The 18,195-nt window shown below is 39.1% G+C and overlaps 1 protein-coding gene across 1 annotated transcript in view; it reads right to left on the bottom strand.

Annotated features, from left to right (window-relative positions):
• Window positions 1-10,554: 10,554 nt before the first annotated feature.
• COL11A1 (collagen type XI alpha 1 chain) overlaps window positions 10,555-18,195 on the bottom strand; it is a 228,243-nt gene continuing 220,602 nt past the window's right edge. Inside the window, exons 64-67 of the mRNA XM_050963625.1 lie at window positions 16,557-16,669; window positions 15,234-15,302; window positions 14,298-14,531; window positions 10,555-11,990 (exon numbers count right to left, since the gene is read on the bottom strand). Of these exons, the coding sequence (XP_050819582.1) occupies window positions 11,844-11,990; window positions 14,298-14,531; window positions 15,234-15,302; window positions 16,557-16,669 (563 nt within the window). The 3' untranslated portion in view covers window positions 10,555-11,843. The remainder of the gene's footprint in view (window positions 11,991-14,297; window positions 14,532-15,233; window positions 15,303-16,556; window positions 16,670-18,195) is intronic.

The following is an 18,195-nucleotide window of genomic DNA, read 5'->3' as shown; positions in this document are numbered from 1 at the left end:
TGTGTTAGAGATAGGAATATTAACCCCTAGAAGTCTAACAGCCTAATCAATGCAAATAGAGATCCAAAAGGACATTAGATACAGCTATTCATAAATAAAAAGACAGCTAAGAATCACATAACCCAACACAGAAACCACAGTGTCCTCATGCACCAATCAGTGTCCATCCAACTACCAGGAAACTGTTTGCTGTACCCAAATAAAGCTCTTTGCCAACCAGGTCCAAATTAATCTCCCTTCCATGTCCCAGAAGCTTCCCTCAAGATTCAAAATAAGTTCCCTTCCTACTCCTAGCTCCAGTGGGAAGCTCAGGGGTATAGAAAACTTTCTTTATTTGGGGAAGGGAGGGCAGAATAAAATAAAATAAAATAAAAAACAGCTGCTGAATATTGCTCTTGTGGCTAGGTTTGTACCAGGAGTAAACTTGGCCATTTTAATTAAGTAAATAAGCTTCTGTTCCAAGCTCAGTGTTTCCTTTATTAATGCAATCCCTGAAGTTTTTAGGTGGCTAAAGCTATCTCCCAAAATCTAACATTTTCTACTCTCATGGGAAGAATACAAAATCCTTATTTGGGTGTTATTACTGCTCTTTTTGCTGCCTCCTAATCCTCCCTTTGTCTTTACAGATCATGGGATTCACTGATGGCCTTTTTTTCTTCCCTTCATTCCTCTATGGATGAGGGAAATGATTGGCCCAATTTTCACCTTTCTCCTTTATGGGATGATGGGAGCTGAGGTGGAAAGATTCTTCATTCCCACATCTCAGGAGGGGAGTTGGGTGCCACACTCCTTTACCCTCCCAAAGGTTTGTGTGGGGCTGGGAGTACTTCCTTGTGGGAAACTTCTTACTCCCACTTATTGTTGCCTTTCATAATATCTCCCTTCCCTTAATGAGCAGTGCTGAGTGGCCTAAGGAGGTGGGCAGTGCCTGGTGGCATCTTGTTCTCTTCCATCTTGTTTCACTCTCCATGTAGCTGTGTTTCCTGTTCCAGCTGTACCCATCTGGCTTGTTTGTATGTAAGTTGCCCCACACTTGCTTATGTTGACCTAATAACATGTAAGCACTCCGCATTTAATGCTGTGTTGTTTCAGTGAATTTAAAAAGGGGAAAAAAGACTGAATGTTATTCAGCTATCACTGGTTTATGTACTGAAAACATTCCACTGCTACAAAATAAAGACCCCTTAAAATAGTGGTGATTTTTCTTCCTGTCAATTGTGTCTTGTTAGAGTTAAATGTATCATTTCATACACAGATACAATTGTGTTCCAGTAGGGTAATGTGCATCTAAGTCTGCTGGATACCTGTATGAAGTATTTATAGTGATGCATATTAAAAAGGTTACATGACTAATTGTACTTGCATATGTTTTCATCCCTTAGTTTGGCTTTCAGATATGTGATTTTGTGTTCAACTTACTTTTTATAGTAGATAATTCTAACTTGCTCATTAAATTTAATGAGTAATCACATCAGCTAGCTGCTGCTTCTACATGATACACTTGTGCATACAGTCATCGGAAAGATTATGCAAAATATGAAAAATGAATGCACACATGCAAAAATGCTTAGTATCCTGAAATGTTCAAGAATCATTTAATCAAGAAATCATCAGGTATCATCTGAATTTCTAATCTCCTTTTCTCTCTTTTTGCATCTTCTAGGAAAACTGTTGGGGAAAGACGCATCCTTAAATCATATGCAGTTTCCCCAAAGACTGTGGCTTTGTTTTTTTCTTGATGAAATAAACAGAGACATATGTCTGCACTAGGGTGTATTCTCACTCCATCATAAATGAAGAAGAAATGGAGGGTCAGATCATGTTTAAATCTGGCTCTTATAGAGGGAGCTCCAGCAGGAATTGTGCCTCTGGACAAATCATCTGGTCCCTAAATGTCCCAAGAATGTAGGGAGAAGGAGTGTGTATGCTGAATAACCTGTACCATCATCTTGTATTCTGCCCCCTCCTGTGTTGCTGACCAGCTCTGTGGGTGGATGTGGAATTGTGGTAGGGGAAGGCATGGTCTTACTTCCAGTGCAAATGCTTCCTTTGGTGTTAGAAGGGCAGCAGTCCCTGTCCCCCTTCTGAGCACAGTGGGGCTTGCTCCTTGTGAATGGGGAAATAAGAAAGGGAAGTCTTTTAGCATCCTCCTCCCCACATGCTCGTGTCAGATGCAGTCTGAACAGTGGGATACCATGCTGATGGACATAGTGGTAATTAATACCTAGATCTTGTCTGGCATTTTTCATCCATTGACCTCTAAGTGCTTTTCAAGAAGGTCACTGTCATTTTCCCCAATTTACAGATGGAGAAATTGAGGCACAATTGAGATACCCAAGGTCCCCCATCAGGCCAGTGGCAAAGCTGCGACTAGAGCCACGCTCTCCTGAATCTCAATCCACTGTGCTATCCACTAGGTCCTAGTAGCTCTAGCTGTGAGAACCTCTATAAAATATTTAGGACTGATCAAGACTTTACTCAAACCCAGAATATGGGGTGACAAATAGCTTGTCTTGCCCCACAGACTCCAAAAAGTCCCTCTGAGTCACAGTCCCCGGTGAGTTCCACTGTCACACAAGCAGGAGAGGTGTGCTTCATCTGCCAATGTTCTTCATGCCCAGCCAGCAATGGTTCTGTGTTCTCCTCGCCCTTTCTCATCCATTTTCACCCAGGGAGAATAACTGTTCTTCTCTCCATTGCGCAGATGCCTGATCTAAGCGAATACTGTGTGATCAGAATTCTGTTTTCTGTGCCAGTGGTGGAGGGCTCTGATGCCATCATTGTGCTCTCCTTACTGGTGTAAAGGTCCAGGGGAAGAGATTAACAGGGACCTATACTTTCATTACATGTCCATTGTATTTGGTTATATTTCGAAGCTTTGCCTTGATGGAATATATATATAAAAAAGAGAGGTTTCATGCCATAAGCTAACAGAACTCAACCCCAACATTTGCAGTAGGTCTGTCCCTGAAAGAATTCCCTGCTTAGTTCGATTTGCCTGTATTCATACTTGGTCATTTCTGCCTTTGTATTATTTTATCTTTCCAAGTATTTCATCAAACTTTAATACAGTTTACTCTTAATCCAGAGCTGCTGTCTAAAGACAAATCCTTCAGCAGGTGTCTTAAATTACTTTACTCCTGGTCACTTATGTCCATTATATGGCCAGTTCTTATCTCAGAAGTCTTGCTTTGTTGTTTTTAAATTCCAGTAGTTGGAGCAGTGCTTCTTATCAGTAAAGAGGTTAAATGCATTCTCTGAGCCATGTCATGGCTCCTGGTTAAGGCTGGTTGCTTGTCATGCTATGAAATGGGTAAAGCTTTGCACTAATCGCTTATGTCTGATGCCCAGAGTAATGGGGTGGCATACCGGGGATCTCTTTATTCTTTTTGCAGGGGAACAGTATGTATGGGGCTATTCTCCTTCCTGCAGAGGACAGCAGCATCTTCATCTTCCTGCACCAATCACAATACTTAACCATATTTTCTTAAACTTTTAACTTCTGATCCCCTTCTGAAGTCAATGAAAGTTCTGCGAGATCAGACCCTTCATATCAGAGAAGCATCTGATAAAGCATGTCTCTAACACTGTTCTTCATGGGCACAGTTGAACAACTCTTTATTTTGGGGTCAGACTTCTCCAGACTTCAGTGGCTTTGGATTAGACACTTACCGATCATGCATCCACACAGATAGGTCTTTTGAAATCAGTCAGAATACTTGTGTGAGTAAGCGTTCACCAGCATGAATGAGGGTTGCACAATCAGGTACCATCGGGGTAAGTTTTTCAATGGAGCAAAGCTGCTTTCAAACCCAGGAGTGCTAAGCCCCGTTACAAAGTATGTCCATTCACCCACATCCTTATCTTCTCTAGTAATAAGTAAGTGTTTCCATATTCTTAGAGACTGACTCACCTCTCATTTGGGGGGCAGGATCAGCATTCACATCACACTCCCCATCACTACCCAGTTCAAGCTGGGGAAGCTAATTATCCAACCAGCGGACCAAATTTGGTGACGAATCCTGGTCACGTGCCACCTGAGGCACGTTGCACATATGCTAAAAGAGAGACCTCTCACTTAAAATTGTATAGCCTGGCCAAGTATTACAATTGTTGAAATACTTATTGGGGTGCAACATGAACTTGTCATAAATAACAGGTTCTTTTTCACGTAGCTATTTAGAGTTAATTAAGAAGATGAAATTGGAGAAGCACACACAGAAACTGTTGGAGTTTTAGTTCATAGAGACAAATATAATGGAAATAATAGAAAAATCAATATACATAAGTATAAGAGTGACAGAAATACCGTAAAGTGGTTTCCTGTATTGTTCATACTTACAATCTTCCATTGTACGTACTTTTCCTTTCATCTTTGATTTTAATGGTCTCTGTAAGGTTACAAGTATGTGAAGATCAACCCAAGAGGATGGCACTGGGCCAGGCTTCCTACCTGGTTGTCCCATATCATCCCGTTATCCCAAGAGCAGGTTGGGAAACCACATCTTTTGTACACCTTTTCCTATTCCACCCACACATGTCTAGGACTATATTTGATGAGGTGTCAACAGGGCCGGTCCTAGACTTATTGGCACCCCAGGCAAGAAGCATCTTTGCTGCCCCCCCACCAATTTGTTAAACTTTTGAATACCTTATTTTTTATTGCATTTGTAGACCATTTCATGACTTTGATGCATGGTTTGCTTATTTACTGGAAACATCATATCCTTGATTTTGCCCGGCCCATCCAAAATTGTATGATGAATATCAGCAGAGTTTAGGATCAAGGCCAAAAAGCAGGATCTGATTTATCAATCTGTAGTGTGCAACTTTTCTCACAGCTTTTTCTGTCATCATATGAGGCTGATTCTTCTTTATTCTTGTTTTTCTCCTTTTCTAGTTTACTTGAAAAGGAGAAAAACAAGAATATGTGAAACATTTTACTTCAAACTTTCTGTTTTCCCTTTTGTCGCTAACAACAAAAACAGCATCCTGAGCCTGGAGCCCCCAACCCCAGCACGCCAGGTGGTTGTCTCGGTTGCCTGTCCTTAAATCTGTTCCTGGTGTCAACCCCTGCCCATGTTTAGTATTCTGGGCCTTTAATTTGCAGCCTCCATGAAAGACAAGAGGTTTTTTTATTTAATGTTTTAATGTCTTGAATGTAGTGTGTCTCCTTAGAACTCACATCTTTTGACTAATCCCTTCATCTCCTCCCCCCGCCACACACACACTAAATGACTTGCTGTCTTGTATCCTCTCATAATCCTTCATTTACAAAATAAAGTTTAAAACCTTGGAAACCTCAGATACCTTGTAAGTAATTCAACATGTGGCAAATCATAATTGTTCAAACACTTTGCTTTTATGTTGCAGCCATTCTTTCTCCTTTGCCTATAAACCACCATGCATCCTAATGGCACTATAATACTGTCATGGATCAAACTGTACTACAAAAGAACCTCAGATGTCAGCAGACCACTTAATACTTGGACTTCCTATTACTTTCTGTTACACAGATTATACCTGTTGATAAGAAGGTAGTCTAAATAAAGCAAGTTATTGAGAAATCTATTTTCTGGACACTCGTGTATTAGACAATGGAAATATATCTGCATTATCTCTCATGAGCGATAGTATTATGTTGTGACATATAAATGGTGTTGTAAAGTCATTTAAGCATTATTTTTATATATAAGAAAAAATTACAGCTGGTTGAAAATTGAACAACAAAATTTTTGTAAATGCAATTTCGAAGAACACAACGTGTTTTGTAAAACGTTGATTTCTTTGAAATGTCAAATTTTCAATCAAAATTTTATTTGAAAAAAAATTGATATAATTTTTCTCTCTTTTTGGTTGAAATTTCCTCACCAAAATTTAGTTTTATCACTCTGTAACTTGTGATTGGTGCACTTAGTGACTTTCCATTTGTCGTTGAATTTTGTCATGTTTTGCCATGTGGTTTCCAATGGTTGTATGTGTGAACTCAGAAATATTTGGAGAACATGTGATTGGCTCAGTTGACATGCATGTCTAGAGGATTAATTTCTGCCTGTTTACAATGGGGCTTGAGTCTTTGGGTTTGGGACTAGATGAGGATATGGTAACTGACTGACTGTCTACTTGTGCAGTTCCCAAGAAAGAATAGTTATTGGACTCGTGTTAAGTCCCCCTCACCATTGCAATTTGCAGCTCCTTGTTTGGACTATTTTACATATAAACATTTTGGATAGGGCTTATCTATTGTGGGTCTGACCATCTGCTAGTAGGGTTCCCGGGGCTGGGGAGAGCTTACCCTTTCCTCATCTATTCCCCTCCTCCACCAAATCATTGGTGGAGGGAACCTGGATTTGGGGTTAGTATTTCTATCTCTGAAAAATGCATCTCCTCTCTTCCTCCAGGGTCACCTTTTCAGATTGCAGAACTACCCTCTCCTGCTCCACAGATGTAAACAGCTGTCTAAGAGAGACCAGGAGTAGTAGTGCCAGGGACCAGGAGTAGTTGATGGGGGGCTTGCACTTGGAAAAAGAGAAGAGGGGATTGGGGACAGAGTCCAGTATTGCAGATGATGGTTGGGAAATGACGTTACTGGCATCTTGGGGCTCTTGCAGCACCTCTCCCCACCCCAAGTCTCCTGGGTGCCTCCTTTGGAGATAACTCCTGTCCCTAGCTAATGTGTGAACCCAGCTGCCCCCTTCACAGTGAATGCAGGAAGCCAAATTTATCAAAATGTGGCTTTCCTGCAACCACACAGAAATATTCCTAGACAGTGCATCACAGATCTCAGTTCTCTCCCTCTGCTCCCTTGGGCTGTCCAGGGTATGCAGTTGCTTCCCCATCCCATCACCTGGTCCTCTACATCAACAGCCTTATACTCCCCCTGCCTCACCATCTCCCTTTCCCACTCATTGCTCTCCTTCAAACTATGGTTGTGGGGTTATTTTCATTTTGTTTGGTGTGATTTTTTTTTATTTGGTTGTGCCTAACACAGAACAATGTCCACTTTCCCTGCTCACTTATTAAAATATAAACTCAGAATAGCCACCTTTGGACTTCCTTCTCCAGGTCAAAATTTTGAATCAATAAAATTAGAAATTTAGTTTGTTTCAAATAAAAAATGTATTTGTTTTTCCTTTCAACAGTTTGGAATCAACAGTGTTGAAATTTTTCTTATGGCAAAATAATTTTAAAAAACCTACATTTTGTTCCATTCCAGAATGTAAATGAGTTAGAAATTTGTCACAAAAATCTAAATTCCATTTTCTGACCTGCTGTAACAACAACAAAGCATTCATCTTAATAACTCAGAATGCCCAGAGCAAAGTGAATATATCTAAAATCCTTTTGAAGGGTAACAAAGGGATCTCTAAACACGAAAATCGGAAAGATGGTCAATTCTGAGTGATGCATTCTCCAGAGCCTGTTCCTTCTCTGTGTGTTATTTTGTGAGTGAATTCTGTCAACAGGATCACAAAGCTGAGCTTTTCTCTCACCTGAATTGCCATTGCGATGACATTCTAATACAAAAAGAGACAGGCTCTGGAGATTGTATGAATAGAATATAAAGCCTTGCATCATTTTATTATTAGTATTCTAGCAGAAGAAAAATTTATGTCAACAAAAAGAACTTTTCACTTCCTCCTAAACCTCTTCATTCCCCACTTGTGTTTAAAAAAAAAGAAAAAGAAATACTGGCACTGTCCTTCGTAATGAACTGAAAAAAGCCACTGTGGCATTCTTAAGGCCTGATCTAAAGGCCAGTGGAAATACGCCAAATAATTCCCAGAGCTTTGTGTCAGGCTCTTAGTGGTTTTTGTACTATGCAAGTTTACATAGTAGGATACAAAAAAATGTTGTCTTATTTTCAAATATAGTAAATGTGCTGGACTGTTGACTGTGCTTGAAATCAATAGATGGTGGTTGCTCAAATCCCTTATGTTTAATATTTTCTGAAGAAAGACCCAGCATCACTGTTCTGCTCTGGCTGCTTTTTGCCATTTTGTTAGTACAAAGCCACTGTAAGCCCAACTGGTTTGAGCACTGGAGAACTCCTCCTAAGTGAAGTAGTAGTCTTGTGGCATAGGGGTACTGCAATGACACCTGTGCTCTCCCCTTTACTGTCCTCAGCAGAGAGGGTATGACAGGGGAAAATAGGACTTGGCCAAGATACTGTATTTACTGCATTCCTGGCTGCTAGGAATCCCCTGTGGGCTATTGACACCTTCAGGCTGTTCTATTGAACACCAGGGACCAAGTGAGTCCAGGCAGGCCCAGGATTTTGAAGGCACAAAGACACCTGTAAGCCCTTGTGCTAAGTGTATTTCTGTTGGGCCAAATAATTTGGTTCAAAGAGTTTATAAGGATAGAAGAGGGTGAACATTTTTCTTTCAAGGAGAATTTCACCAATCACTATTTAAGTGATCAAATGAAGGCTAGTCCACAAGAAGCAGCAAATGCTTTTCTTTACAAGTTGTTGGAAAAAAATATACTGAAAAAGTATTAAAATCCAGATTTCCCTAATGTAATCAGAAGGAGAAGTGATGATAAATGTTCCATCAAGTATTGTCTTTACAATATAGTTTGGCAAGTGATTAATTTCTCATTTTCTTGTTATCCGTTTAAAGCTTATTGGCACTGTTTGTGACAGATGTTTTTGTGTTAAAATCATGAAGGAGTCTGAGTGATTATCCTTTCTATGCCTAACGTTGTTCTGGAAATACCAGCTGAGTATGAGAGAGGCAATAATGTTAGTCGCTTGGGAGTATAATGGCTGATAATCAGAAAATTGAAAGGTAGCTTGGGTAGTAAGTACTTTCATAATACTTCATGAAATATTAACTGGGCATTACAGGATAAACAACAGGTCACTATCAGCCATTTTGATGAAAATGATCAAATGATGAACCGCAGAGGAACAGAAATATGTTTTCTGTAGAACAAGTGTGTTCCAATAAGTAGTCACAGATTCATTTATGGACTAGACAAAACAAAAACAGGGCAACAGTACATGAGGGATAACATCCAGCAACCAAAAGAGAGAGAAGAAAGGGATACACTTGTTATTGCCCATGCACTTTTCCAGTTTTCATGGTTGTGCATTTCATGGTGTCACCCTGGCCAGCTTTCTGAGTACTACAATGTCTCCTATTCATATACAAGTTTTGCTTGTTTGTAAAATTTGATGCCAGTACTTGAGGTAGCATGGGGAGGGTGGTGATTTGATGTAAAATCCAGAAGTCACTTAGCAGTGTAAGCCTCTTTATGATTACCCAGATTGTTAATTCCTGGTCTGAAATTTATTGACCGGTTTTTGCTTATAGATTTGAGTAAAGATTTAATTTACATAATTTTTGAGATTTTTTTGTTTGTGGGTCTAGCATCTCTGGATGACACCTATGTCTTGATTTTATATCTAGCAACACTCACTTTCTACAGATAATTAAGTGCAATTCAGGGTGCTACTAATGTGTCAATTTCTAGCCAAATTTTTTTCTGCTGGGCACAGTGTACTATGTACAGTGTTTAATAATGTTGAATCTTTGTACAGAGCATGTACAAATTTTGCTTCTGACATTTTCAAGAGTAAGTAATAAGGCACATGAATTCCCCATAGATGATTAGCATACCTAAGGGTAGAAATTCCTCTTCCTTGCTGCCTACACCATTTGAAATACCCAATATAGTTGGAGAGCAGCCTATTGTGCATTTTTTATTTTTCAGATTAGAGAGATGGAGTGTAGTTCAGTGGTTAGGGCACTAGCTTGGGTTGTGGGAGACCAAGGTTTGGTTTCTGTTCTGCCACAGGTATTCTATGTGACCCTGGGCAATTCTCTTAGTTTCTGGGATCCTCAGTGCTCCATCTGTAAAATGGCGATAACAGCATTCCCCTGCCTCACAGCGGTTTGTGGGGATAAATACACTGAAGATCATGAGGTGCTCAGATGGCTATGAGGACCATAAAAGACGGATAAAGGTTGTGAAAAAAACTTGAAACCACAATTTTGCAGTTAGTAGCACACAGGCAGACTGCTGTGACTACACAAAGCCCCATTGACTATAACAGGGCTCTATACAAGCTATAAATTGCAGGATTGGGGCCTTAGGTATTAACACCTCTGTTCATGATGCATTTGTAGAGCTCGCCTGTGTTTATAATGTTTTTTATTTTTCATTCTGTATTGTCTGGAAGCAGAATGTTGTTACACTACTGAAACTGATGTAATATTTCTTGTAACTTGAAGAAACAGAGTGACCAGTCCAGGTAGCCAAGACTTGATTTTATTAATAAAATTCGTATTTTCCCTCTTTGAGGTGACAGTTACAAACTTTGGTTCAAAAATAAAAGAAATTCTGAACAGCAAAAAGTTGACTTTTTAAATCTCACTTTTACATGTATAAAATATCAGTTGGAAATGAGGGAGTGGAATCAGGTACCAATTAATTTAACAATTTATATAAGAAATAGTAACAAACATATATTTTCAAGTCTTACATATATTACGAAAAATAATTACAAAAGGATTTGTGTTTTAAAGTTAAAATGTTATTTCTACTTCCAACTACCTGAAAAAAAATGTTTAGATGGAAGGCCAAACCAACCTTTTTGTGAGATTTGGATTGCAAATTGTAACAGTTTGGGTCAGAAAACAAGCTCTGTAGGTAGCAGTCCCCTCATATGTTGCTTTGCAACTAGGTAGAATCACATGACCTAGACATATTGCGTTCCTGGCCTTAAGTTGAAATAACAGAGAATTCATATTGATGGGATGGGCAAATAATATATGGGCTATCGTGTGGAACTTAGTATCCAGTTCAGAAGCAAATAGTCATCACTGCTCACATAAAAGCTATGTAAACACTGCACAAATCCATAAATAGTTGTTTTGAATCAAGTTTTAATATTTATATGGTTTAAAGAAGCACAATGAAAACAAATTCAGATGAGATAAAAAAGGTAACTATAACTACCAGTTACTTCACATAGACTTAAACAGATCTCTGCACATACTTTCCCTCCCTTTTTTCATACACATTTTCCCCACCCACAAATATAAACTTGCTTATTTTAGGTATATACAGGTATCTTAAGAAATCCTGGAATCCGAAAAGGAAAATAAAATGTCTGAGGTAATAGCACCATGGAATACAGCACCTCAGTGGGTGTGTTTGTTCTTAAAATTCATTATCACAAAGTAATATCAGCAAAGTGTCCTTTTGAGTTTCTTGCCAAAGATTTTCCAGTTTCGCCACCTGAAGCTTTGTTGGCGACTTCAAATAACAGAGCTTTTCAACATCAATATATACAAAGGAACTTTATTATTAATCGGAAAAATTAAACTGGATTCACTGGAAATTACAAATTTATTTTTCATAATACATACACAGTATTGACAAAAATGTTTTGCAATTATAAAATAAGAGCCAGATGCAATTCAGAGACACATGCAAGTTTTGGAAATGGGCACACAAATAACAGTATAGTACTGTACATAGAATAATTACAATTTATTAAACACACCTCCTTAGCACCTCTTTGTTGAAACAGAAGGAGCACCATGACATTCATGTGTTAAAGCACCAAGGAATCCAAAGGGAGTATTCATAAAGCTAGCCCTATGTTGTGTGTCTCTGCCACAGCCTCTTATGTCCCTCATGATTTGCCAAATAAGTTTAAGTCATGTGATTCTGGCCCTACAAGGGCAACGGATATTTCCTAGATAAGACATATGTACCCAGCAAGACATTTTTTCTATGCCATCCTTAATCAAAACTTGCATGTGGCATGAAGTGAGTCGGTGGCACCTAGGCACAACTTGTTTGCTGATCTGCTCTTTGCCCTGTACTTAACCGAGGAAACAGACAGGACCAACTTCGAATCCAAACTTCTGGTTCTGATCACCAAAGTCATTAATCATCACATCAACAATAGGCACTTGGTCTATTTTAGGTGTACTGATTTCGATCACAGTCTTTGCATAGCCTTTTCTTGACTGTAAAAAAAAAAGGGGGGTGCAAAACAAAATTAAAAATGGTTATAAATAAAAGCTGCAGTGTTACAGATCTTTCACAAGTTAACTTTACAATATAGATTGTAATTGTAAATAACGGCCCCTCTCCATGTACTAGCAGCAAAGAATCCTGTGGCACCTTATAGACTAACAAGACGTTTTGGAGCATGTGCGTTCGTGGGTGAGACATGCATCCGACGAAGTGGGTGCTCACCCACGAAAGCTCATGCTCCAAAACGTCTGTTAGTCTATAAGGTGCCACAGAACTCTTTGCTGCTTTTACAGATCCAGACTAACACGGCTACCCTCTGATACTTGCCTCCATGTACTGAACAGAATACACTAATGCCAGATGTTTCTAATAAGATGTTTTTTCTTGAATTCTTTTCTGTTTTAAAATTAGTATTTTTATCTTCTAAAAAATGCAAATGTGAAACCACTGTTTTTGGAAAAGAGAAAGTGACTGAACAGCACAAAAATCTATGGGATAAAACAGAAAAATCCATTAGAGGTTTAAAGTTCCATGGAGAATTCTGAGTTTGCATATGTAGTAGCTGGTGAATCATGTTGTCAGGGGTTGTGGGGATTTTATCTTCATGAAGAAGCCAGTAATCCAATCTGGAGATGACAACTGAGACAATGTGCACTTCCAAGGAGAAAGGCTGTAACCTCGCTGCAAAGTGCTACAGCAGCTACCTGGAAATTCAAAATATCCAGGATTCTGACATGACTGCTAGATTGTGTACCTTTGTTTATTTTTTTTTTAAGAAAGTAGGCAAACCCTTTTAATTGTGGGGCAGATATCAGCTCCACCATTTCCTCTGCTATTTTACTGAGCCAAAGCAACATCTTGCTATCATCTGGAGTGAGCTTCTGTCATCTTACCCCCTCTTCCAACCCTAAATCTCAGAGAGACACTGAGAAAGCTGAGATAATGTCACAGCAGGCTATGATAAAAAGGGGATGTAGAATGTAGTGTTATCAGCTTATTAATGGCACTGCACCACTCCAAACCATTTCACTACCTCTCCCATGAGTTCCAAATATAGATGCCATGATAGCAGAAGCTATAAGGAAAAAACCCTAAAATAATTGGAAAGAGAGGTACATGTTGAAAAGAAGCAGTCATAGAATAGAACCCTATGGTACTCCATCATGAGCGACTGCACATAAACAAAACACTACTATTCATCTAAAGAAAAAAAGAACACAGCCAATCGAGTACCATTCTGTCTAACTCTGCCAGATTTCAAACCTGTGTGAACAACACCCCTGGCATATTGCATCAAAAACCAGTGACAGATGTAAAAGAATCCACAGTGAATGTGTTCTACATCCATTGCCAGGCAGAGATCACTGACCAACTACACTAGCAATGTCTTTGTATCACAACCTGGTCTAACACAAATGGAAAAGGTTGTTGGAAACCCAAGGACTCCAGGTATTGCCCCAAGCTATTTATCACAACCTTCTCAATAATTGTCTCTAAAAACAGAATTTTAGAGAGGATTCTTAGATCTCACAAAAACACAATGATGAGTCAGGTGTAAATGCATAGCTATGTAGCTATCTAAACAACAAATGGCAAAATATTCAGCGTTGAGATGTGGCTTCTGAGGCAAGAAGCTAACAACTGATACACTTGAATGGACTCAATACCTTGTTGGAGAGATGATCAGATAGCTGGTGTGTGTATGGAATATTCCTAGTGACACTATGGAAGCTGGGAGAAGAGTGGGCAGGATATAATCCATGCACTTTACCTCGTGTTGATTTCTGCTCTTCTTTCAGATAAGCAATGCACACATGTCAAACTATGCAATTTGTTCACAAGCTTTGGATCCACTGTGTATCTATGAATTACAGCTATCCAATGCACATTTTGGTGTATGCACTTTGCATTATGTATCTTTCCCTTTCATTAATTGGGTTAACATATACTAACTGTGCAATGCCTCCTTTCACTATACTTATTTTCTGCTGCTTTTCCCTTACATAACATTTAGAATAGCAAAATATCTAATTTCAGCACATTGGCACTAACAGCAAGCATTCATTCCAAACTTTGCTTTGCTATTGCTTAATTTACGCTTAATATTTTTCTTGATATGAAATTTAGAGAACTGACTAATTTCATTATAGTTAAAATCTACTAAAATGGCAGAATATTAAAAAAAAAAATCTTCAGAGCCTTTCTCAGAAGGAAGACAGCATAAGAATGAACTAGTTTGACTACTAAGCCCACCTGTCATATTAAAGTAGAAAAGGATATTTTGAGCCTATACTTACTGAGCAGCCATCATGAAGAGCTTTGATGTAAGGATTGTTGTCATAAGACATCTCTTCATCATTTGATCCTAAGAACCTCAGTGCTTTGTCATAGCTGTCAGATGACCCATCATGCCAAGCTACTGACTGATGACAGTTGTAAGTGAAATTTTGTCTGGCAGAGGCACTCAGTAGTTTAAGGAATGTCATTTGAACCATATTAATGGAATTGCCTTCAACATCCACATAGGAAAGCTGGAACATATAAGTAGGCACATGAACATCTGGTTGTTTTCTTCTCTTAAGTGCAAAAGCAGAAAATTACTGTTGACACAGAATCCCATTAACTGAACTTAATATAAAAAGCAGCTGATACATACTATATTGTCATTCTTAGATTTTACAGCACAATCAAGCTATGAATTAGTAAAAAGGTTTTCGTTTTATAGCAGGAATTATGACAAACAACTATACATTTAGCTGCATCCTATTGCAGAATGCAGAGAATCATCTCCAAAATATTCTGTGACCTTGTAATAGCAAATTCTTCTGAGACATAGGTTCAGTTAACTGTAACTATATGTCTGTTACTGAGTATGCATAAATGATGCTGCAGCCTATCTTTAGTTACCTGGAATGGTGCCTGGGAATCTGCATCCAAGCTGTTTTGCAGAGGGTTAGTGGTGGTGCAAGGGCTGCCAGAATACAGCCATCCGCTCTGCAGTTAACTACTGGCTTTTTGCTACATTTGAAGCATGATAAGTAGGAAAGCACAGAGCAGATTCCTCTTCTCCACTGTGCAAGAGGCCACTTAACTGTTCTTATGTTAAGGGGTGAAAAGGTTGAGGCTGCATGAATTCCTTTTTGTATTATATAGTCAATATTACTTGGTGAACATTGATCATTGATAGTACATGCCTGGTTTGTGAATCACTATATGTTGAGATGATTACTTACCAGTTTGCCTCTCTTAAATTCACTAAACCAGGCTCCTGGATTCTCCTTTGGCCATGACGAAATTCTTACCTGTTGTAAGCAGAGGATGTGAGTATTTACAACATACGTTAGAAAAAAGAATGCTTTTTCACATCAAAAACTGCAAAATAAATCTTCCTTCTGGGCTATCAACCTGCAGAGAGACATCTACATTTGATTTATTTAACGCCTTAAAACTGGATACTTTGCTTAGATAGAGATAAAATACCTACAAATTAATTGCTTTAGACCAACTGAAGTGAATTAAAGATGTTAAAATAGTTTCTGTTCATAAGCTGTACAGAGCATGTAGCAGAGATACCTCAGATCAGTTCAGATAAGTTATTGGCGTAAACTGCACCTGTTTGGATTCATTAGGATTTGCACTGGTCTGACTACATTGATTCATATCCCTTGTCTAAACAGGCTTTTAGAAAGCCACCTTCTTCATCGGTTGCACATTAGGCAACCATTTATACTTATGGGTGTGAAACACGACCAGTTCAAAATAGTAGTGTTTTTCAGCCACTTCGTACAGGTATAAATGATACCACCGGGGTGAGACAGTAGAGAATCAGACACTAAAGTTTATCTTTTAGGTATCAGATTGAACTTTATGTGTTCATTAGTAATGAGTAAATAGCTGTGTCACATCCTGGGCTGCAGGAGACATTTAGCTAGCAAGCAGGTGAGTAATAAAGTACATCTGAAAAAAAGGGGGTAAAAAGTTTGTGTATCATTTTTATTTGTTAACTTTGTGTATCATTTCATTGCCTTACTCATGTTTAAGGCTAAGATTTAGTCATAGGTATCTTTAGTAAAAGTCATGGACAGGTCACAGGCAATAAACAAAAATTCACAGCCTTGTGACCTGTCCATGACTTGTACTATACACCTGACTGAATCTTTGGTGCTCTTAGGGGATGCAGGGGTGCAGCTGCTGCTCTGGAGGGCGGACTCTGGGGTGCCTGCTGGTGCTGGGGGGCTCGAGGGGGAGCTCCTGGGCACCTGTTGGTGCCTGGGGTTGGGGTGCTGCCCAGGACTGCTGCTGGCCCTTGGATCAGTCACATCTGCCAGCTGCAGAAGTCCTGGAGGTCCCGGAAAGTAACTGAATCCGTGACTTGCACGACCTCCATAACAGACTCGCAGCCTTACTCATGTTTATGCAAATTAAATGTAATAATTAGCCTGTAATAAAAACAGATAAATGAAAACATGACAGTATAATTGTACTATTTAGTTCAATATTGCAACAACATGGCAGGAACTGTCAACAGTCGATCCAAAACACAGATTGGTACTTACTCCTTCAGATTTCTTATCTGGGTAGATGCAAGTTTCGCCACCCGCTGTGAAATTACAGTACACTTTGAAGGAGTCTCCAGAGCAGCCCTGATTAGGATCAATCCAATATTCACCTAAAACAAACAAGAGAGGATTTACTTAAGATAATTGATTGCGAAGTCATCTTTTATTGCCATCCAATGCTGCTCAAAAAGTTTTAGCTGTAAAGCTATAGTTGTTTCATCTTAAAGCTTGGGAAGGAAAAACAATTTTTTTGTTGTCTTTATTGCTCTTTTATGAAAGATAAAACCATCCTCAGTCATTTTTTATTTTATTTTAGCTTGTATTTTATTTCAGGGTATGACTCCCTTTGATTGCTGAAAGACTTTAGTAAGTCGCTTGCAGAACTGGTGAATGACACCGCAGGAAGCTGAAATCTGAGGCACAGCTCTGAGAGAGAGAACCCAGCGGAATGGAGAAAGCATGCTGTATGTGTCAGCCTCCTGTGACTTCAACATCCAGATCCCTCAGTTAAAGAAAAGTCAGAACCTAATATTTCAAAACATTGAAAGAAAAACAAGCAGAAGAAATGTTAAGGCTGCATCATAAAGGAGCAGTTCAAACCCTGGGCTGGATTGTGATGTTTAGGCACAACTCTGTGTTCAGGGTGGCGTGGAGCTGCATAGTCATAGAAGGGTGCATGTGAGAAATCCTAGGTATGCTGAAGCAGGGTGTCTGCTACTACACAACTCTGTGGAGTTTAGCTTATTTCTCCACCTCTGTTGGGTGGTGCTGGGACTAGAGCCATTGTCCCTGCTTCTAACTCCTGAATTACGCATCTGCACTGGGAGCACTGGTGGAAACTGAGATAAGCCTCAGGTTCAGGCGTTTTACCACTATGCTGCCTAACCCTGAAGCTGCCGTGTAGTTGTCTCTGATGTTTCTAGATAGTAAAAGCACCATAACTGATGGCTGGTTAGACAATATAATGGAAAAGACACTTGAACTGGTCTGAGCCTTTTCTGCTCTACAGCTTCCACCCTTCTTACCACTGTTGGGAATGATAGGTCCTAGAAATGCTAGTCTAGACAAGGTGCTGGGGTGAGTTCTATAGTCAGTCTCAAGACCATTCAAATGTCAGTCTCTAAAGTGACTGATAACAATCATTCTAATTATAATGGTGTTTTCTGTTATGTGGACTAACACAGAACAGCAAACAGCAATGGTTCTCAGTCACAACCCTCCTAGCCCAGGTGCTAGCCAAAGCGCAGGTTTCTGAAAGGCGTGCGTTACCAATCCTTTCAGTAATACTGTCTCCTGAATGTAAAGTATGGAACATAAAGCTGTATGTATGGTATTTGTGATAATAGCTACAGGTTATATATAAGCCTTCTTTGTTCAGACTCTCTTTATTTAAAATAGGCAGTCCTGACAGCTAGCCTCCTACTCCCAAGAGCTTTGTAAAGAAATGAATGTTTTCACTTTTATTTTAACCAAATTAAACCTTCACTCATATTAAAACAAAAGCTCCAAATAATAGATAAATACTGACAAGTGAACAAGTCAGAGACTTTCTATAAAAGATAGTTATTATAATGGAAGTACTGAATTGCAATATATGTACTTTTCATACAGTACATTCACTACTTAACTGTTCCTC

Source organism: Gopherus flavomarginatus, chromosome 7 (assembly GCF_025201925.1).
Source record: "Gopherus flavomarginatus isolate rGopFla2 chromosome 7, rGopFla2.mat.asm, whole genome shotgun sequence".
Taxonomy (NCBI): Eukaryota; Metazoa; Chordata; order Testudines; family Testudinidae; genus Gopherus; species Gopherus flavomarginatus.
Note: the sequence above shows the minus strand (reverse complement) of the source record. Positions and strands in the feature narration are given on the sequence as shown.